The following is a 22,939-nucleotide window of genomic DNA, read 5'->3' as shown; positions in this document are numbered from 1 at the left end:
GCCAAGACTGTCGACCGGAGCCTCCCTTTTTTCAAGATCTTGCGCAAAGCTACTAAGTTCCATTGGGACGAAGAATGCGATTGGGCGTTTGAAGAGCTGAAGACATACCTGAACTCTTTGCCCGTGCTAGCCAAGCCAGCTGTAGGTGAGCCGCTCTGTATTTACCTATCCTCAACCGAGCGGGCAGTAGGCTCGGCATTAGTGAGGACGAGCGGTGAAGAACAACCTGTGTAATTCTTGAGCCATATTTTAAAAGATGCTGAATCTCACTACACTGGGCTCGAGAAGCTGGCTTTGGCTTTGGTCCTCGCCGCTCGGAGATTGCGTCCTTATTTTCTGGCACATACAATCATCGTCCGGACGAATAGCCCATTGGGAAGAGTGCTGCTGAATCCAGAAGCGTCCGAACGGCTCATCAAATGGACAACGGAGCTGAGTGAATTTGACATTCAGTATCAACCCCGGTTGGCGATAAAGGCGCAGTCCTTAGTAGATTTTGTTACCGAAGTGCAAAGTCCCGAGCCCGAAGCTATGTGGAAAATATTTGTGGATGGATCGTCTACTCGGCTCGGGAGCGGGATTGGTGTGCTATTACTTTCTCCCCAAGAAGAACGGATGCACCTATCCGTTCGGCTGGACTACAAAGCCACCAATAACGAAGCAGAGTATGAGGCCCTCATAGCCGGCTTGCAGGCAGCCCGGCATGTAGGAGCCGGTCGGGTGACACTCCATTCAGACTCCCAGCTGGCCGCCCAACAGCTCTCAGGTACTTTTGAGATTAACAACGCTCGGCTCAAGCTCTACGCTTAGGCCTTTAAAAAACTCAAGACCCACTTCAGAGAAGTTATTATCCAGAAGATACCTCGAGCGGAGAACCAGGCGGCAGATGAGTTAGCCAAGCTCGCAAGTTCAATATCACCGGTCGTCATCCAACAGCCAATTGAGAAAGTATCCTTGGTGGCGCACATCGATCAGATGGAAGGCCTCGCATTCCCGAGCGACTGGAGGACAGCCATCATGGAGTTTCTCCGCTCAGGTGCTACACCTTCCGATCGGGAAGAAGCCCAGCTATTGAGAAGAAGAGCCGGTCGGTTCACACTCGTGGGAGACCAACTCTACAAGAAGGCTTTCTCCTGCCCACTTTTGAAGTGTGTAAGCTCGGAAGACGCGGAGTACATCCTCCAGGAAGTGCACCAAGGATCGTGTGGAGGGCATCCGGGCGGACGATTGCTGGCTAAGAAGATCCTGTTGGCCGGGTACTTCTGGCCAACCTTGCAAGCAGACGCCGCTCGGACCGTCGCGACGTGCCTCTCCTACCAGAAGTACCACAACTTCTCTCACCGACCGACAGAGGAGATGAAAGCATCTACGGTATCCTGTCCGTTCGATCAGTGGGGAATGGATATCGTGGGTCCGTTCCCTATGGCGACCGGTCAGCGGAAGTTTCTACTGGTGGCGGTCGACTACTTTTCCAAATGGGTGGAGGTTGAGCCGCTGGCGAAGATCACCGAGCAAAAGGTCAAAAAGTTTATCTGGCAGCATATAATCTGTCGGTTCGGCATTCCTCGCCGGCTCATATCTGATAACGGACGACAGTTCATTGGGAAGCAGCTCGAAGAATGGTGCAAAAGCTATGACATTGAACAACACTTCACTTCCGTGGCATATCCCCAGAGTAACGGCCAAGCGGAAGTAACCAACAGAGAAATACTCAGAATTCTTCGGGCTCAGCTGGACCATATGGGAGGAAGCTTGGTGGACGAGCTGCCGGGCGTCCTATGGGCTATCCGCACGGCTCCAAAGGAAGGAACGGGCATCACGCCGTTCCATTTAGTGTATGGCGGTGAAGCGGTTATCCCAATTGAAGTCGGTGTAGAGTCTGTCCGGATCCAGAATTGTGATGATGACAATGCCGAGCGGAGGGCGATGGAGTTGGACCTGATCGACGAAGAGCGAGCCAAGGCATCCGTCCAGCTGATGGCGTACCGACAGAGAATGAAGCAGAACTACAACCGGCGTGTGATCCCCAGAGCATTCTAAGTCGGCGACCTAGTGTGGAAGAAAGTAAAGCCGGTCGGGGACGTTGGCAAGCTGGAGGCTCCTTGGGCGGGCCCCTTCAAAGTCATCGAAAAGCTCCGCTCGGGTGCCTATTATCTGGAGGATGAAGACGGACGGCAGCTGGATTGACCATGGAGCGCAAATCATCTCCATCCGTATCGAGCTGGGTGAAAGGTGCGCCAATGTAATATATGCTGTATATTTTCCGTTCGGCTGTATACTTGAAATGCAGGAGTAAAAAATCAGAAAATTAGCACAAGTCTGGGGCATCGTCAGCCGAATCGGAAGACCGTCAAGCTCCGACGTTAAAAATCGAGAGTCGAACCGGCGACTATAAACCCTCCGGCTGGAAGAACCGTCGAGCTCCGATGTTAAATATCGAGAGTCGAACCGGCGACTATAAACCCTCTGGTCGGAAGACCGTCGAGCTCCGACGTTAAATATTGAGAGTCGAACCGGCGACTATAAACTCTCCGGGTGGAAGACCGTCGAGCTCCGACGTTAAATATCGAGAGTCGAACCGGCGACTATAAACCCTCCGGCCGGAAGACCGTCGAGCTCCAACATTAAATATTGAGAGTCGAACCGGCGACTATAAACCCTTCGGGCGGAAGACCGTCGAGCTCCGACGTTAAATATCGAGAGTCGAACCGGCGACTATAAACCCTCCGGCCGGAAGACCGTCGAGCTCCGACGTTAAATATCGAGAGTCGAACCAGCGACTATAAACCCTCCGGCCGGAAGACCGTCGAGCTCCGACGTTAAAAATCGAGAGTCAAACCGGCGACTATAAACCCTCCGACCGGAAGAACCGTCGAGCTCCAACGTTAAATATCGAGAGTCGAACCGGCGACTATAAACCCTCGGGTCGGAAGACCGTCGAGCTCCGACGTTAAATATCGAGAGTCGAACCGGCGACTATAAACCCTCCGGGCAGAAGACCGTCGAGCTCCGACGTTAAATATCGAGAGTCGAACCGGCGACTATAAACCCTCCGGGCTGAAGACCGTCGAGCTCCGACGTTAAATATCGAGAGTCGAACCGGCGACTATAAACCCTCCGGGCGGAAGACCGTCGAGCTCCAACGTTAAATATCGAGAGTCGAATCGGCGACTATAAACCCTCCAGCCGGAAGAATCGTCGAGCTCCGACGTTAAATATCGAGAGTCTAACCGGCGACTACAAACCCTCCGGGCGGAAGACCGTCGAGCTCCGACGTTAAATATCGAGAGTCGAACCGGTGACTATAAACCCTCCGACCGGAAGACGTCAAGCTCCGACGTTAAATATCGAGAGTCAAACCGGCGACTATAAACCCTCCGGTCGGAAGACCGTCGAGCTCCGACGTTAAAAATCGAGAGTCGCGCCGGCGACTATAAACCCTCCGGCCGGAAGATCGTCGAGCTCCGACGTTAAAAATCGAGAGTCGCGCTGGCGACTATAAACCCTCCAGCCGGAAGATCGTCGAGCTCCGACGTTAAAAATCGAGAGTCAGACCAGCGACTATAAACCCTCCGGTCGGAAGAAGACAATAAAGAAGTCGACTAGTGAGTCGTTTGGCCGATCGGCCAAGTAACCAAAAGTACTCCATAAGCATCTAGCGAAACGCCCATTTGCGAAACAAGATATATTCAGCCGAGTGGACTAGCTATGCAAAATACTTCGTAAAAAATCCCTTTCGAACACAAGAGAAGTGGGATGAGAGGCGAATAACGGGGAGAAGTACGGGAACATGAACGGTAGTTGGTGAGCTGAGCGGATAGCACGCGTGTTGATTAGCAAAAGAAAAAGCAGGCGAAAGGATACCATATCATTAGAGAAATTATGGCCGAACGACCGAATTACAAAACAGGATAGTTTTTCGGCCGAGCGGCCTAATTACACAAAAACTTCTACTCAAGGAAATCATAAATGTCTTGGGGGATGGTGCCGAGGTGCGCCGCTTGGTCTTGGGCTGGGATGAGGACGGAGTCGGCAAGATGACCCTTGGACTTCAAGTAAGTTGTGGTGGCATTCATAGCAAGCTTGAAGGCAGTGTACATCCGTTTGTAGACTTTTTCAGAGAATTCAACCGAACGGATGTAATTTTGCCTCAAGGTGGTGACCCGGCTTGGCTCAGCCTCCTGGTATTCTTTGAGGGCCGCTCGGGAGGCGTCGGCGGCGGCCTGGTGTTCTTGCAGGGCAGCCTCAAGTTTCGCCACTACGTCTGATCGGGCCGCCTTCTCGCCGGCCAGCTAGTCTATCTGCTCCTTAACTTTTTGCTCTAGTCCCCAAGCCTCGACATTCTTCTTCTCCAGGTCGGCAATGGCCGTTTTCTTCCGCTCGGTCGCTAGGCTTATTTTTCGGTCAAGTGATTTGTTCTGGCAACCAAGTTCGGCCAGAGTATGAGCCTGGTCGGCTGTCTTCTTCCGTTCGGCCTCCAACAGATTTTGGGTCTTCTTGAGCTCCCTCTGCAATTCGGCATATGATGGACCCTGGGAAGGCGCGCCCCCTGAACTCCTTAGCCTTTTTAATTCTTCGTCCACCATCGCCAGCCTTTTTAATTCCGATTGCTAGTGGCCGATCGGAAAGAATGCGTAAAAGACTTCAAAGAAAACATACTTACCCCAGTCGCCTGCTGCATGTGGCTATTGGCCAGATTGTTGAACGGAATCATCGCAACGCGCGCCCGAGCGTCGACCCACATCTCGGCCAAGGGCCCCTTCATTGTGATCATGTGCTCGGGCGCGGTTGGCCGAGCGGACTCGGGCAGCAGCTCTTCGGTGGGAAGATGCAGGGAGACCCTGATTGTACGGTGCCTTCCGGGAGTCGTCTGAGCGGAAGCTAGAGAAGGATCGGAGGCCGGCGCAGACATCTGGGACAAAATTGCCGAACGTTGAACTTGGCGGGGAGCGGGCGGAAGGACGCTGACGGGAATGGCCTCGAGAGGGTCCGCGGACGCATCCAGCTGAGACGGGGTCCGATCGGACGAAATAGCCTCAAGTGTTAGGGCTTTGCCGCAAGAATCGGCGGTGGCCCGCTCAGACGGCTGCACCGTGGAAGTGGCCGATCGCAGGGGTGTCTCCGCTCGGCACCTCTTTTGTCGAAGAGGATGCTCTTCCTCCTGAGCGGAAGGCCCTCGGCTGGAAGTTACACCAACCGCCAGCTCTGGGAGAGAAGCCTGAGCGGCCGACTCCCCCGCATTCGTGTCGCTCTCTCCTTCGTGCGAGCCGACCGGCTCGATGCCAAGCACCTCCATCTCTTTGGCAGCCGCGGCCTCGAGCGCCGCCGCTTTCCTCTTCAAAATGTCGGCCATCACGGACTCCATGATGATGTCCGCTGCAAAGGAGAAAAGGAGAAAATTAGTTAGCAATCAAGACAAATGCACAAGTAAAATTCTTACCGAAGCCGCTCGGAAGGGGGGTCCTGATCGGACTCAGGCCAAATATGTACATCACCCCTTCAGGCAGGAATTTATTGATGTCAAACTTCAGACCGGCTAACATGTTGGCAGCATGCAGATAATTCGGTCGGGTCTTGAACCTTTTGAGCTTTGGGGAGATTGGCTGTCCGACCTGCCACTGGGTTCGGAAAGTGGCCCGCTCGGGGAGACGAAGATAGAAGTAGAACTCTTTTCAATGTTTATTGGAAGAGGGGAGTTTATTGAAGAAAACTAAACCGGGCCGAGCCTGGAACATGTATGTGCCCAGCTCGGACTATTTAGGGTAATAAAAATAATAGAAAACCTCCGGTCGGAGGGGGATGTTGTGGATTTTGAACAAGACGACGACGCCGCACAGAAGGCGGAAAGTGTTAGGGACTAGGCTTCCGAGCGGAATGCCGAAAAAATTACAAACTTCAACGATGAAGGGATGAATTGGAAATCACAGACCAGCTGTGAACTGGTCGCGGAAAACACAGAAAGCTCCGCGCGGCGGTTTGTGTGGCCGAGCGAAGGGGGAGGGTAAGATAACTTCAAGATCAGAAGGGATTTCAAAAGTGTCTATCAGAATATCGGCATCGCGCCGATCGAAGCGCGACTCCATGGTGGTATACCATGGGCCGAGGGCAGGGTCTTGAGGTTGAGAAGAACTGGCCATTGTCCAAACGGATGAAACAAGAAAAGGCGAAAAAAGAGGTCGACGACAGAAGGAAGGAGATAACAGATGAAACACCGCCCAGAGGATCAAAACTAGGGAAGGAAACGTAAAGAAAACACAAGGCTAACAAAGAGAGGAAGTAGGAGAACCTTACAAAGAAATGGAGGATCGAGGGAAGAAGACTGAAGATCGTTGGAAAACAGAAGAGCAGGGTCGCCGGAGTGCTGAGAGAGAGAAGCTGTGGAGCACGCGAAGGTAGAAATGCGGCTGAAGGAGAAGGCGAAGGCTTTATAGGGTTGGCCCCAAGCGGCCTCCACCGTCGGATGCAGGTCACGGGAACCGAAGCACGCATCGTGCCATCCATTTTAAACCGCCTCGATCCCGTCGGACACCACGCCGCCGTCGTACAATGACGGCAGCATCGCCACGTGGCATTCGGCTACTGGAGCGCATTTAATGAGCGCGTCCTCTGCCTTAATGATGGAGATTGGCGCAAACTTCGAAGAGATCCGAGGAATGTTGGCATTGACTGTCATTATAGCTACCCCCGTGTGAGCCGAGTGGATGATGGTTGCATGGAGATTCCGCTCGGTGTGACAGGCGGTCTAGTCAGTCGGACTAATCGCCTCCTTCGACTAGATGTGAAGGGAAGGCAAGTGATCCGGCCGTTCGGACGGGGACCCTCTGAGGGAAGTCAACGCCACGTGGTGGTCAACAGTCAAAAGGGTCAGCAGGAGGTCCGGCCGACCGGAGAAGGGTTAGGTTGACCGGCCGAACGGGTCCTGGCGGAATCAAAGAACAACTCGACAGGGTGTCGAGTTTCCGACGCTCATGGTGAACAAGGTCGCTGGGCCGAGCGAGCATCCCGCTCGGCCGAGGCATAAATCAGTAAGACTGTAAAGGGACGTTCTTAGCCGAGCACGCGACCGGGCAGCTTCCCGATCAGACTGACAATGACGTCCGACCGGACGTCATGAGCCTACTGAGCGGCTGGACGCTCGGCACAGGGACAGAAGAGACAAAAGGACAAGGGAAACATCGGGGAACATATTCTGACAACAGGCATGTCCAACGACCAAGCCATACGTAGAACCTTGCGACAGAAGGTTCTGCCGTCCCATCAGAGAGGTGCTCGGACTATAGCAGTATGGTGTCAGGCAAGCTCCTCTGACAAGCCCATACTAAGGTATGGTACAAGACACGTGTATGCCTCGGTAAGTGTGCAAAAGCCTCCCCACAGCTCTATATAAGAGCCCTCAGACTTCGACGGAGGTACGCAATCACGCATTCTCTGAGATTGGAAGCCACTTCATAGTTTCCTCTTGCCTGACTTGAGTGTCGGAGGATCGGTGCCGGGAACCCCTTCCCGGCCCGACTTCTTTGCAGGTTCACCGGAGATCCATACGGCCGGTCAGAGATCCACGTCATTGGTCGGAAGAGCGCCACGTACCCAGCGTCCATCGATTCAGCGTTCGGACAAGATCAGGTGGATATTGGGAGATCAGGTGTGGTGATAGGTTGTCTTTTGATGATCTATTAGTGGATATTTGATTTGATGATCTATTATTTGGTGTTTGATGTTGATAGTGACATGGAGTGTGGTCTGTCAGTGATATGTATGGTTTTGTTGATTTGTAGTGCGTGATCAGATCACATATTTGTCAGGGATCTTACGGTTGGGTGTGCCTGTTGTACGGATATTATGAGTCTATGGTTTTATGGTTTAGGCTTACAGTACCCTAGACATTATGTTTTCATGGACTCGATGTATTTGGTATTATTAGGGTGTTTAGATCAGTTTTCATTGTCTCCATTGACGATGTTGTGATCTATTTTCGATCCGAGGTGGATCACGTACACTAGCTTTGCATAATTCTAGAGATGTTCAACGATGACATCTATATTTGAAATCAGTCGTGCGTATTGTGATTGTCTTTTATGAGATATCTGGGATGCGTTGTCTTTAGTAGAGGGATATTAGTGGATCCGCAGGAGTTGGACGTTATTACCAGTTCGGAGTAGTCGTAGTCTATACACGAGACTCTCAGTTTTCTAGGTCTAGTTGGATATTACCAAAGATTGGTTGAGGGTTTCTCTAGCATTGATATGTCATTGACTGGACTGTCTAGGAATGGTATGGAATTTTTCCTGGATAGATGCTTACAAGATCAGTTTCAGGTGTTGAAACAAAAAGTTGTTAACTACACCGTCTTAGTTGTAATTTCTGGTGTAGACGGATTTGTACTCTACACAGGTGTGGCGTACTTGGTGTTTGGTGCAGTTCCGATGTAGCATGAGTGGAGCAGTCTCATGCCAGTATACCGAATTATCGTGTGATGAGAATGAAAATCTTTATCTTCGTGGGAGATTATGTGGGTTTCTGAGTCATTTCTTATCCGGGAGGAGTTACTGCAGGAAACACATTGATCTGGATTTGTGATACATTCGGTTGACACCTGATGTAGGGAGACTGGGAGCATTCTGATGGGTGGAACAATATGAAGAAAGACATCGCGGATTTTGTAGCTTGATGTCTAGCATGGCAACAAGTGAAGGCTGAACATCAGAGATTAGTAGGATTGTTTCAGTAGACTCGTATTTTGGAGTGGAGTTAGGAGCATGTTTTGACGGATTTTGTTGTGAGATTATCTAGGATATGGAGAGGATGTGATGGTGTGGGTAATTATTGTTGGGTGACGACTTTGCTCCCTAGCTATCGATTTGTAGGGCGAATTCTTTCGGATTGAGTAGTAGGATAATACTTTAGAGAGATTACCGGACCTCATGGTATATCTCTGAGTGTTATATTAGATGGAGATCTGCGAATTTTCATCATGGTTTTGATTGTGGTTACAGCAGACTTTGGGTTCGGAGTTTGCTTTAGTATATATTTTCACCTTCGGATTGATGGATAGTTTGAGCGGCCTTATACAGTTGTTGGAGGATCTGTTGTTAGTAGATTATGGATTGCAGATGTAGTTGATTTATCCACTGTTGGTTAGGTAACAGTATGAGAGTCACAAAAGTAGGGTGAGCTCATAACCCATAAGGTCATCCTTTAGGGTTGGGGACATGTTCATTATACTTGGAGTGAGTGGTATATGTGTTTGTTGCTTGGATGCTACTCTTGGATGAGGATCCCTGAATTGACTAGTAAATTTGGGGACCAAATTTTTGTTAGTGCGGGAGAATGTAAGATACTGTAAAATTTAAATAATAAATATTGTTGGACCAAAAATCATATTGGATTTTTTTGGGGATTTTTAGAAATTTTTCGGGAATTAAACGGAGTTCATATGACCCGTTTTAAGGGAATTGATTCGGGGTACAGAGGAAACCTATTTAAAATACCCATTTAAGTGGGAGTTGATTAAGAAGTGAACTTTGGGTTTAATTAAATAAACCCTAAATACTTAATTTCTTTTTTCCCGATTCCCTCGTACGATACCTCATTCTCACACGAGCCATCTTCTCCACCCGACCCGCGCCCTCTCCTCCTCTTTCTCGCGATTCCCTGACACCGATCGCCACGGGCTCACCGCGGCAGCAGCAGTCCTTCCCTCGTCCTTCCCTTTGCGTGCTCTACCGACACCCTCTCCTTTCCTCTTTCTCATGTCTCTGCTCTGGATCGACGATGGAGAGCCTGCTCCACCTGCGATCTCGACTTCATCGCATCATCGGAGGGCAAATGTTGTCTGATCTCAACGGAATCGGCCATCGCCGGATGAGAGGTCATATCCTTGGCGGTTCTTGCGCACGATTGGCATCTGCTCGGCGCCTAGGGCATCACGGGTGGCTCTCGGTCAAGAGGGGGAAACCAACCCTAGATTGGATCTTTCTTCTCCTCACTCACGAGCTGGGCCTCTGATCGCCGGAATACCTAGTCCCAGTTATTCCCTGGCTTGACGAGGAGGATTTGCCACAGGAAGGTATGGTTACCTCCTTACCCTGTCTTCGCTCTGTTCTTGTCCGATTACCACCATAGTGTATCACTAGATCAACATTTCTTGGACTGCAGATCCCTACCACAGCAATGGATCTCCGACATAAACAAGTTATTGGATCAATCCTTATAGCACCATCCCTGGTTTCAACAGCAATTCCACCAGCGGTCACTGTGAATTTGGGTGAGTTTGTTTGGAGTAAGTCATGGTTGTAAACCCTAATTTAATTAGGTAGTGTTGATTAGGGCAGTGGCATTTGTTGTGCTTAACAGGTGTTTGATGAAATGCTTTAGGTTTCTTGTCTCCTCTGTTTGTGCCGGACCAGCTACAGATGGTTGGGGAAACTCCATCTTTCTCCACAGCAAACTTTGGATTTCTTCATCAAAGGGTGTGAATCTATTTTAGATCGAGGTAAGCTAAGTATGGAGATTTGGTTGCATTTATGTGATAGATGGGTGAATAAAGATTTATATCATATTATATTGGAGACTGTGATCTGTGGTTGTTTGGATTGAAGTGAAAGATTGTGGATTTAGTTAAACCTAATTGGATTAAGGGATTAGGTTAATTATTTTGATTAGGGTTTTCCCTAAATAGATTGGGGAGTTTATTTAGCTATTTGCTACCTATGTAATTAGCTAAATATATTATGTGATCACAGGACTTTGTTTCGAGGCGAGCGTCTCGACGTGGGATTGATTTATCTAGCACGATCGACAGATTTAAGGCGGGTATTTCTTCCTTGGCTCTATGTAAATTTTTATTGAGCTTAGTGCATGGTTTTATGTGGTGGATTAGGCTGCTTTTCCTTATATCGTATTTGTTGGTTGCCTTCCTGCTTGATACTTATGCTTGATCTTTAAGATGTCCTGGTTATATCTTATACAGTCTCTATTCTTGATTTCTACTCTGCTGTGATTACGCGTGTAGAGTATGTATTGTAGGGATTGTCGAGTTGTTGGACTTACCATGCTGATTTTGCATATGATGTGGATTGTACGTAGCTTGGTATGTGTTTTAGGAGTCATCATGTTGACCGTACATTTGCATGTTGTATGTACACACGTGTTTAGTTATGTACTTTTGGAGGAGTTGTGTTGATTGTATGTTTGTAGTTTATACATGTGTTTGATGTGTTTATTATTGGAGGATACATGTTGATTGTACTTATGTTCTGTGCATGTGTCCAGTGGGATTATTGGAGATTTTTGGTTGATTATACGTGTGCAGTTGTGTACATGTGTTTGGTGGGATGTGTGGATTTATAATGACGATTATATTTATGTTGTGGAGTGCTTATGTGGTTTGGAGGTTGCATTGATGATGACAGTATTGGTATCATGATTATTTATATATCATGTTCATCATTCATTGCATCTGACGATTGTTGTCTCCCTTGTGGTTGAGAGGATCGTCAGTCTTTTACAGCTGTCCATTCGACCACTGATGGAGAGTGGTAGCTGAGGAGTGGAGCTATGTCATGTCCTGTCGCGCTTACTCAGCTGCTCAGTGTTTTTACTTTGTCAGCCTCGACCACTCTGGAGTAGTGGATCTTGAGGGTACAGTAGTCAGGGGGCTTGAGTTGTGAGTGGTCAGGGACCCTTAGTTATGTAGTTAGATAACTACATAGTATACTGTCGCCTCAGTCGCTTTATAACAGTTACATGCGTGAGGCTTGTACGGTTTGTCACGGACCCAAGCCTCTCGGCCATACAGGGGTCGTGGTGTCTGGAGAGGTGGCGGGGGTGACCATGGAGCATGCATGAACTTTTGCATATGATGCGCGGTGCATCTGGGGGTGGGGATATATTTGCATATATGCCTAGTAGATACTAGTCGCATGTGATTGTGATTTGTTGCACTTGTTTGAGATATGATTGTTGCATATGGTTGTCATGCTGCATACATGTCATTTATTTTACATGTATATGCAGTCGTATTTATATTGCACAGGTGTCACGGGTATGTCTGTTGCAGATCCGGTGAGTTTACTTATCATTGTACCATGTATCGATTCCAGATTGGGTATCTGTCTATCATTATGTTAGTTGTGGTTTGTACAGTTTATATGTCAGGATATTATGTCAGATATGTTTAGGTGCATTGATTATGATAGTATGATCATGTTCTTTATTCCCTACTGAGACTGTATACTTGTGATCTCCATGTTGGTTTATGGACCATGCACTATCTGTTTTATTATCCGCTGAGTTTCCTATAGTCACCACCGCATGTACGCATTTATATTTTCTGGTAGCTTGTCGATGGTTGGTGTGTCACTTGGAGTATCCTGCCTGCCAGGCCCTACGTCACATCCGGAGACCGTTTCAGGTTTTTATATATGCTTTATTTGTATTTGGTATTTGCTGTATTTGGTGTGTTATTGTATTTGTGTGTAGCCATGTGGCTATCTTATGGTTTTGGTGTTGTATTTGTATTTAAGTCGTGTCGGCATGCATTGTATTTATTTGGTTTGTGTGGGCTTTCCTTCGTTTTTCCGCTGTGTTTTTAGTACAGCCGTGTGGGCTGCTTTATATATAACTGCGTGGTTGTGATTGTTTCATTCCAGCCGTGTGGGTTGTGATTATAACTGCGTGGTTGTGTATATATTCCAGCCGTATGTGGCTGATGTATATTTTGTATGTATTGATGTTTCAGATTGTCACCGGTACAGGAGAGATGCTGTCGTGTTTTTGTCTGGCAAGTACTCCTTTGGGGGCGTGACAATTTTTGGAATAAGAGTGGGTACGATACCTGTTTTGTTTTGTGTTCTATTTTTGAGTTAATCTGATACCAATTTTTGGTATCAAAGTAGGTATACGATACTTGCTATGTGTTCTGGATTTTCAAGATTTATCTGATACCAATTTTTGGTATCAGAGCAGGTTTACGATGCTTGTTGTTTGTGTTTTGGGATTTTCTGTTTCGATTTTCTTGATGTGACTTTTTGGGCTTTGGGACCAGGCAGCAGCCGGACATCTCCAGGCTATAGGAGGTATGTTTGCATATTGTTATCATACATTTTTGCTGGTATACGGATTGTTGTCCATGCTAGTAGTTATGACATGTGTGTTAGTACTCTCTTGTTAGTACTTGTCTAGTTGATTTTATCATGCATTTCATGTGTTGGGTCAATCACTGATCACGGTTGACCCTACTGGAGATTAAGGTTTACAGTCTCAGGGGATTCTTCATATCATACTACCAGTAGTTTTAGTGTCTGTTACTACTAGTTGGTTGAGAGTTAGTCACATACCAGTCTCTATTATTATTAGCTGAGTAGTGGATGATATCTGCATACTCATGATGACATAGTTAGTAGAGTACTGGTGTACTCTTATTGGTTTGTTTAGTTTTGAGATTTATTTACCTGTTTGACTTGGGCAGAGGGGTTTGATATATCTTAGTTAGTTTCGTACTCCTGTTGTTTTGATTAGTAGAGTATTGATTTACTCCTGTTGGTTAGGTTAGTAGATTACCTGGTTAACTTGTGTAGTTGTGGTTTGACTTATCACCCTTGTGACTTGGGTAGATTAGTTAGTTGTTGACCGATTTATTTTGTTGGTTCGACCAGTAGGGGGCCAACGAACTCTATATTATAGGGATTCTGATCATTGGGATTGTTCATGCTTGGTTAGATATTTTTAGGTATATTTGAGTAAAGGACTTGTATCGATGTAGAGAGGACTAAATTAGCCGTAAACCATTGTCGGCTTAGTCAGTTTATAGAGGATTGATGTATCCTATTCCATGGAGACTTTGACTATGGATTGTCTGTACCCGGTTGGAGGACTTAGAAGGTACATTCAGATAGGATATCGCACGGTGTGGAAAAGTGTAAAGCTACTTGCTTAACACTTTGAGATACAACCGTTACTAGGGTATAACTTGGAGAGTACATTTGGTTATATGATTTGTACTAACGTGAGAGAGTCGAAGTTAGCTGCTTAACCTTTACGTGACCCGGTACCACGTGAAGGAAGAAGCAGAGAATGCTTTTTGGTGATCAGGACATCGCTTAGTGATTTCTTTGAGGTGTTTGGAGAGAGAGTACTTCTTTATCGCTTTCAGTAGCATGATGGTTTATAAGGCGATGATCAGTCAACTTGTCTAACGTTGTTCCATGGGAGATCCTGACTCATGGACTGATCAGATATAGTTAGATATCCTTGATGTACTTAGTGATATATAGTCCGCAATGGTGCGGAGGAAATGGTGTTAGTTGAGTAATACCTAGGAGGTACGACAGTAACTAGGTATAATTTCATATGATGATCTTTGAGTGGTAGAGCGTCGATTGACAGATATTTTGACCAACTATTTAGGATAGAGGATTCGATCCTTTTATCAGCTTTTGTTGAGGGACATATATAGGATGATTATAAGCGTGATGGAGATACTCTTTTGATGGGTAGACTCTTAGTCAGGAGATTGTGTGACCCTTTGACTTTGGATTAACATTCCTTTACTATGGATATTTGATTATCAGAAAGGATGAGATGATGAGATTTGACATACTTTTTGGGATACATTTAGTTTGTTGGCAGTAGGTGTTGAGGGTTGGATGCTTTCCTTTGACTCTATCTTTGTTTATGAGACTATCTGGTATGATTGATTGATGTTGAGGATGATTGGAGATTGGTGGATATTGGGAGATCAGGTGTGGTGATAGGTTGTCTTTTGATGATCTATTATTTGGTGTTTGATGTTGATAGTGACATGGAGTGTGGTCTGTCAGTGATATGTATGGTTTTGTTGATTTGTAGCGCGTGATCAGATCACAGATTTGTCAGGGATCTTACGGTTGGGTGTGCCTATTGTACGGATATTATGAGTCTATGGTTTTATCGTTTAGGCTTACAGTACCCTAGACATTATGTTTTCATGGACTCGATGTATTTGGTATTATTAGGGTGTTTAGATCAGTTTTCATTGTCTCCATTGACGATGTTGTGATCTATTTTCGATCCGAGGTGGATCACGTACACTAGCTTTGCATAATTCTAGAGATGTTTCAACGGGGACATCTATATGTGAAATCAGTCGTGCGTATTGTGATTGTCTTTTATGAGATATCTGGGATGTGTTGTCTTTAATAGAGGGATATTAGTGGATCCGCAGGAGTTGGAGGTTATTACCAGTTTGGAGTAGTCGTAGTCTATACACGAGACTCTCAGTTTTCTTGGTCTAGTTGGATATTACCAAAGATTGGTTGAGGGTTTCTCTAGTATTGATATGCCTTTGACTGGACTGTCTAGGAATGGTATGGAATTTTTCCTGAATAGATGCTTACAAGATCAGTTTCAGGTGTTGAAACAAAAAGTTGTTAACTACACCGTCTTAGTTGTACTTTCTGGTGTAGACGGATTTGTACTCTACACAGGTGTGGCGTACTTGGGGTTTGGTGCAGTTCCGATGTAGCATGAGTGGAGCAGTCTCATGCCAGTATACCGAATTATCATGTGATGAGAATGAAAATCTTTATCTTCGTGGGAGATTATGTGAGTTTCTGAGTCATTTCTTATCCGCGAGGAGTTACTGCAGGAAACACCACTACAACAAAATCGCTCATAGACATCGGTTTTCCACCAGTGTCTATTTGATTTTCGACCGATGTCTATGAAGCCGATGTTAAAAGTCTGCCATTTTAGACATCGGGTTAAAACCGGTGTAGTATCACTTAACGACACCGGTCTTCGAATCGGTTATTAACCGGTGTAGTATCACTTAACGACACCGTTTCATCAATGGTGTAAAACCGATGTAATATTACTTTATAACACCGGTTTTACATCGGTGGAAAACCGATGTAATATGTATATATTTTAACAGCACAGATTTGATTTTTAAACCGACAATAACAAAAAAAAATACACAAATATTCACAAATTGTACAAATATTCTTCATTCAATAATATCCATAAAATACACAAATATTCACAAATTATATAAATAATCTTCTTACAACAATATCCATAAAATACCCAAACATTCTTTTTACATCAAAAGCGATACATGTGACAACACAAGGGACACCATTGACACAATACCTGAAGAACAAGTGATACACTGCATGCAAAATAGCCGAATAGCATAAGAGCAGAGCCTTTAAGCCAGGCATCGCCTTTCTCAGGACTTTCGAAATGAAGTTGGATCATAGGTGAAGTAACAAAGGCCCCCAACAAAATGACCTTTCCAAAATGTGAAGATTAGGGAACCAGTGATGCAGAAGATGGCCCCTGCAAGCTTGGCCCTCCCTCTTACAGTCTTCAAGTTGAGCTTTTCCATCCTGAGCAAAAAAAGACCAAATATAGAATGATATTTGAATGAACTAAATTCACTGTAAAATTACTTGGAATTAATATCTGAATCAACCTCAGTACAATTGCCAATAAGAAAGTAAAAGCAGGAATGACATTGCCCAAGGCACTGGCAACAGTTGGAGAAATGAGATGGAGTCCAACGTAGTATACATTTTGCTGAATTGTTATACCCAACATAGCAAGAATGAATATTTTTAGCATGACACCAAATGAGAAGCTGGGTCTTCGATTCCTACAACCATGAGATGAGTTTAAAAACATTCAATTTGTAGTCATATATCTTATTCTCAACAATTCTAATGAGACATGCTCCTTGAACCTTTCGAGCACATAAGCAAGAGGAGCCAAGATGAGCATGGCAATAAGGTGTCTGTACACTACGAAGACAAGTGCACTTAGTCCTTGTCCTAATGCAAGCTTGCCGAGGATGCTGGATCCAGCATATGCGAACTGGGACACAATCATATAGAAGTATGGAGCACATGCTTTCACAGAGGCCATGATCTCCTCACTAAATTGTTTGTGACAATTTTTATTGTCCTTGGTTCTTTATAAAGGAAGAAAATCATATTGATTCTGTCAAACAAACAAGTCTAAGATAGACAAATGCATTGAAAGCTAGGAATAGAAAAAAGATGAGAGAAAAGCAGGCAAACAAGTGCCAATAAGCTACATCAGACTCCTCTAACTGTTGTATCATTTTCTCCAGCAAACAGACAAATAAATCATCTTGTCGACAAGATGAAGACGACTAGGGAGAAAAGCAGGCAAACAAGTGCACTTTATTCTCGTCGACTAGGGTTTCTGGAATTGAACAAGAAGAAGAAACCAGGCATACCTTTGCTATCAATCTCGTCGACATGGCTCTCCTGACCTTTGATTTTGATGCTGAACCATTTTTTGATGAAGGCCTTAGACCATGATGAGATTATACTATGTATAGCCAGCCGTGGTTATATTTCTTCAAATTTATTAACATATAAAGCAGTGGTATTCAAATTGTTCACACATGATATCTTCTATCCAGCCCTGCTAGACACGCAAGTCATATATAAAAATTCAAAGAAGATAAAAATTGTTCACACACGCAAGTCATATCTCCTCATGAAGCTCTAATCTAGAAAGGTCTGGCTCCCTGGATTCAACTACCATTTTCCAGATTTTTCCACTTCGTGAAACCAGAGGGAACTTGGACAACAATATGCAAAAATTGAAAAGGAAGTTATGAAAAACAATATCAAGATATGTCTGCAGAGCCAGTTTAAGAATGTATACCTTGTGCAATAGGAACGATTGGCCATCCACATAAATAGTTACATCCCCAGCAACGTCCGAGAATATTGGCCACATAAATAGTTCTGATTAGGCATGGAATGCGGGCTGGCCACATCTCGCTCAGCCCATGCCCATTGCCACTTCTAGGGATTGGCACTTAAAACAATAATGACATTGAAGGTAATTTCTACCAATTAAAAGATTTATGCTAGTGGATTAATAAAAAAGTATGACAACAATCTCTACCCGTTATTTCAACAGAAATTTGTCATAATATTGGATGGATAAATGACTGCCTTCTACTACAAGTTGGCAAGCTAATGTTATGTTCACGTACGGAAGACATAGCATGTGGAAGAGTTTTTTTCAAAGTTGCCTCAACTACAGCTTGTTGAATGTTTTGTCTACCAATGTAGTTTAGAAGAATATTTTCTGGAACTTTCTTTCCCTGCCGAAAGCTAGGAACCTGTATGAATAAGGTTTTTTATCAGGAATTGCATGGCATCACAACATACTACTTCAATAATGAGTATTCAAGAAGAAAAGGTAGATAAAGGAATTAGAATCTAGTACTAGAGACAGAAGGTAGAAAAAGAGAAGAAGCTTCCAGTGACATTTAAAAGGCCATTTTTACTTAGCATGGTCTTCCCTCAACTTTAGTTCAGCATAGAAATGACTAAACCCCAGTACAAGCAATTCCAATCATGCTTTAAGTGGAAATAAGTAAATAACAGGTACTGGAAAACATAACTGTCAACAAACTTGGATCGGATGAAAAGATAAAAGGGGAGAACAATATTGAATTCCTTGACATTCCAAAGAAAGAAAGAAGAAATATAGATTAGTATATGTCAGAGCCCAGAGGGCTTAGTAAAAGTTAGGTAGCATATTCAAATTTTTCTGATTACTATAGAGTGATAATGATCAAAACAGAAAATGGAAAATAATTTAAGTACAAAATTATCCTACAGATGAATTCCTATTCATCCTGTAACAGAAATAGACCCCTTAAATGACTGCATACTGAAAATAATACCTTTGCCTTCTTAGAAAATTCATCTAAGACTTCTCCGTAACATTCTTGGCTTATTGCTGGAGGAACTTCTACATTTAACCTAATCTGCAAATAAGATGAGCTATCAGGGAATTGACATAACCATACTTCCTGGACAAATTGATTCTCGTGAACTTGTAGGACTAACAATCGATTGAATGCACTCAGGCAAGGGGAAGAGAGATAGCAAGAAAGCTATAGCCTTGAAGCAAGATTGCCTCTTCATTTCAATTGCCAGATGAACAAACAAACATATTTCCAAATTATACAAGAAGATAGGTAGAAAGTAAGAAAATTATAGCCTTGAAGCAAGACTACCACTTCCACTTGACTATCAGATCAATTAGAAGTAAAAACGATTTAGAAGGTAGAAAAAGGAAAGGTACAGACAGTGGAGTGAGGCCCTTTGGTCTCCGTCACAATGAGGTTGGCTGGCAACCTATCTTTCGTCTTCTGAGCAGCGGAGACACTAACTTGGGCACGGAAAGGCCCCGGGTTTCGCGAGGGAGGTGAGTGAAGGCGCGGGAGGGAAGAGGTGGCGAAAGACAAAGGTTTGGGGAGGGAGATGGGGATAGCAAAGGACAGATTGCAGGAGCGCGAGGAAGAGAGGATGGGCGGGGCGAAGATGCCAACTATCTCCATCTCCAGATGCTCCAGATCCTTCCACCGCCGCACCAGCTCCGGGATTCGAAGGTCGTCCTCCAGCATCAGGTTGTCCGGCAAAGCCAGCGCCTTCAATCTCGGGCATCTGTGCTAATAATCGATGAGCAAATTCGTCGAACAGGTAGTGAGCGATGAGGGCGACGAAACCAGAAGGAGGCGTAGACTCACTTGACAGAGGCATAGGCGAGGTCGTGGATGGAGACGGTAGTGGAAAGGGGGAAGGCGAGTTGGTCGACGACGCCGCGGGATCGGTGGAGGGTGAAACGGAGGAAGGCGGAGAAGGAGAGGGGGGAGTGGAGGCGGTAGCGGAGCGCAAAGGCGCGGGAGAAAGGGCTCCAGGGCGTGAAATCGAGGGAGCGGAAGTTGAGGCGGCGCCAGCAGCTAGGGTCGAGGGAGGCGCGGTACCAGGACTTGCAGACGAAGGGGACGGCGACGGCGACGGCGAGAGAGGGAGATGAGGCTGAGGTTTAGGTTTAGGCTGAGAGAAGGGGCACGATATTGGTTTAGGTTTGGAGGGAATTTTGTGAAGTGTTGTAAATTTTGGCCGGTGAAAAAATTAAATTATTTTTTTTTTGTTCATTAACACCGGGTTTTAAAAACCGCTGTTAAAACCGGTGTCTATTAACAAAAAAAAGGCGCTCATAGACACCAGCTAAAAAACCGATGTCTATGAGCGAAAATCTGCGCTCATAGACACCAGTTTTTAGAAAAATCGGTGTAAAATACTCAAAGACATCGGTTTTTGCTTAAAACCGTTGTTGTTCCACCGATGTCTATGAGGGTTTTTCTTGTAGTGCACATTGATCTGGATTTGTGATTCATTCGGTTGACACCTGATGTAGGGAGACTGGGAGCATTCTGATGGGTGGAACAATATGAAGAAAGTCATTGCGAATTTTGTAGCTTGATGTCTAGCATGACAACAAGTGAAGGCTGAACATCAGAGATTAGTAGGATTGTTTCAGTAGACTCATATTTTGGAGTGGAGTTAGGAGCATGTTTTGACGGATTTTGTTGTGAGATTATCCAGGATATGGAGAGGATATGATAGTTTGGGTAATTATTGTTGGGTGACGACTTTGCTCCCTAGCTATCGATTTGTAGGGCGAATTCTTTCGGATTGAGTAGTAGGATAATACTTTAGAGAGATTACCAGACCTCATGGTATATCTCTGAGTGTTATATTAGATGGAGATCTGCGAATTTTCATCATGGTTTTGATTGTGGTTACAGCAGACTTTGGGTTCGGAGTTTGCTTTAGTATATATTTTCACCTTCGGACTGATGGATAGTTTGAGCGGCCTTATACAGTTGTTGGAGGATATGTTGTTAGTAGATTATGGATTGCAGATGTAGTTGATTTATCCACTGTTGGTTAGGTAACAGTATGAGAGTCACAAAAGTAGGGTGAGCTCATAACCCATAAGGTCATCCTTTAGGATTGGGTACATGTTCATTATACTTGGAGTGAGTAGTATATGAGTTTGTTGCTTGGATGCTACTCTTGGATGAGGATCCCTGAATTGACTAGCAAATTTGGGGATCAAATTTTTGTCAGTGGGGGAGAATGTAAGATACTGTAAAATTTAAATAATAAATATTGTTGGACGAAAAATCATATTGGATTTTTCGAGGATTTTTAGAAATTTTTCGGGAATTAAACGGATTTCGTATGACCCGTTTTGAGGGAATTGATTCGGGGTACAGAGAAAACCTATTTAAAATACTCATTTAAGTGAGAGTTGATTAAGAAGTGAACTTTGGGTTTAATTAAATAAACCCTAGGTACTTAATTGCTTTTTTCCCGATTCCCTCGTACGATACCTCATTCTCACACGAGCCATCTTCTCCACCCGACCCGCGCCCTCTCCTCCTCTTTCTCGCGATTCCCTGACGCCGATCGCGACGGGCTCACCGCCGGCAGCAGCAGTCCTTCCCTCATCCTTCCCTTTGCGTGATCTACCGACACCCTCTCTTTTCCTCTTTCTCATGTCTCTGCTCTAGATCGCTGATGGAGAGCCTGCTCCACTTGCGATCTCGACTTCGTCGCACATCGGAGGGCAAATGTTGTCTAATCTCAACGGAATCGACCATCGCCGGCTGAGAGGTCGTTTCCTTGGCGGTTCTTACGCACGATCGGCATCTGCTCGGCGCCTAGGTCATCACAAGTGGCTCTCGGTCAAGAGGGGGAAACCAACCCTAGATTGGATCTTTCTTCTCCTCACTCACGAGCTGGGCCTCTGATCGCCGGAATACCTAGTCCCAGTTATTCCCTGGCTTGACGAGGAGGATTTGCCACAGGAAGGTATGGTTACCTCCTTACCCTGTCTTCGCTCTATTCTTGTCCGATTACCACCATAGTGTATCACTAGATCAGCATTTCTTGGACCGCAGATCCCTACCACAGCAATGGATCTCAGGCATAAACAAGTTATTGGATCAATCCTTATAGCACCATCCCTGGTTGCAACAGCAATTCCACCAGTGGTCACTGTGAATTTGGGTGAGTTTGTTTGGATTAAGTCATGGTTGTAAACCCTAATTTAAATAGGTAGTGTTGATTAGGGCAGTGGAATTTCTTGTGCTTAACAGGTGTTTAACGAAATGCTTTAGGTTTCTTGTCTCCTATGTTTGTGCCGGACCAGCTACAGATGGTTGGGGAAACTCCATCTTTCTCCACAGCAAACTTTGGATTTCTTCATCAAAGGGTGTGAATCTATTTTAGATCGAGGTAAGCTAAGTATGGAGTTTTGGTTGCATTTATGTGATAGATGGGTGAATAAAGATTTATATCATATTATATTGGAGACTGTGATCTGTGGTTGTTTGGATTGAAGTGAAAGATTGTGGATTTAGTTAAACCTAATTGGATTAAGGGATTAGGTTAATTATTTTGATTAGGGGTTTCCCTAAATAGATTTGGGAGTTTATTTAGCTATTTACTACCTATGTAATTAGCTAAATATATTATGTGATCGCAGAACTTTGTTTCGAGGCGAGCGTTTCGACGTGGGATTGATTTATCTAGCACGATCGACAGATTTAAGGCGGGTATTTCTTTCTTGGCTCTATGTAAATTTTTATTGAGCTTAGTGCATGGTTTTATGTGGTGGATTAGGCTGCTTTTCCTTATATCGTATTTGTTGGTTGCCTTCCTGCTTGATACTTATGCTTGATCTTTAAGATATCCTGGTTATATCTTATACAATCTCTATTCTTGATTTCTACTCTGCTGTGATTACGCGTGTAGAGTATGTATTGTAGGGATTGTCGAGTTGTTGGACTTACCATGCTGATTTTGCATATGATGTGGATTGTACGTAGCTTGGTATGTGTTTTAGGAGTCATCATGTTGACCGTACATTTGCATGTTGTATGTACACACGTGTTTAGTTATGTACTTTTGGAGGAGTTGTGTTGATTGTATGTTTGTAGTTTATACATGTGTTTGATGTGTTTATTATTGGAGGATACATGTTGATTGTACTTATGTTACGTCGTGTGTCCGATTGGGATTATTGAGATTTTGGTTGATTATCGTGT

At 44.9% G+C, this 22,939-nt stretch overlaps 1 protein-coding gene and 1 long non-coding RNA gene across 2 annotated transcripts; one reads left to right on the top strand and one right to left on the bottom strand.

The window, feature by feature from the left end:
- Nucleotides 1-16,136: 16,136 nt before the first annotated feature.
- Nucleotides 16,137-16,739, bottom strand: LOC121993789 (WAT1-related protein At2g40900-like). The gene is made up of 2 exons (XM_042548099.1): nucleotides 16,457-16,739; nucleotides 16,137-16,370 (listed from the first exon to the last, which is right to left on the bottom strand). The coding sequence occupies exons 1-2, from the start codon at nucleotides 16,663-16,665 to the stop codon at nucleotides 16,211-16,213; spliced, it is 369 nt and encodes a 122-aa protein (XP_042404033.1). The 5' UTR covers nucleotides 16,666-16,739; the 3' UTR covers nucleotides 16,137-16,210.
- A 4,469-nt stretch (nucleotides 16,740-21,208) lies between these two features.
- LOC121993788 lies at nucleotides 21,209-22,448 on the top strand. The gene is made up of 4 exons (XR_006115413.1): nucleotides 21,209-21,701; nucleotides 21,791-21,899; nucleotides 22,010-22,127; nucleotides 22,378-22,448. It is a non-coding gene; the product is annotated as an uncharacterized LOC121993788 (long non-coding RNA).
- Nucleotides 22,449-22,939: the final 491 nt, after the last annotated feature.

This window comes from Zingiber officinale, chromosome 6A, assembly GCF_018446385.1.
Source record: "Zingiber officinale cultivar Zhangliang chromosome 6A, Zo_v1.1, whole genome shotgun sequence".
In the NCBI taxonomy this organism is placed as follows: domain Eukaryota; kingdom Viridiplantae; phylum Streptophyta; class Magnoliopsida; order Zingiberales; family Zingiberaceae; genus Zingiber; species Zingiber officinale.
The sequence above is the reverse complement of the archived record's forward strand: the minus strand, read 5'-3'. Positions and strand labels throughout refer to the sequence as shown.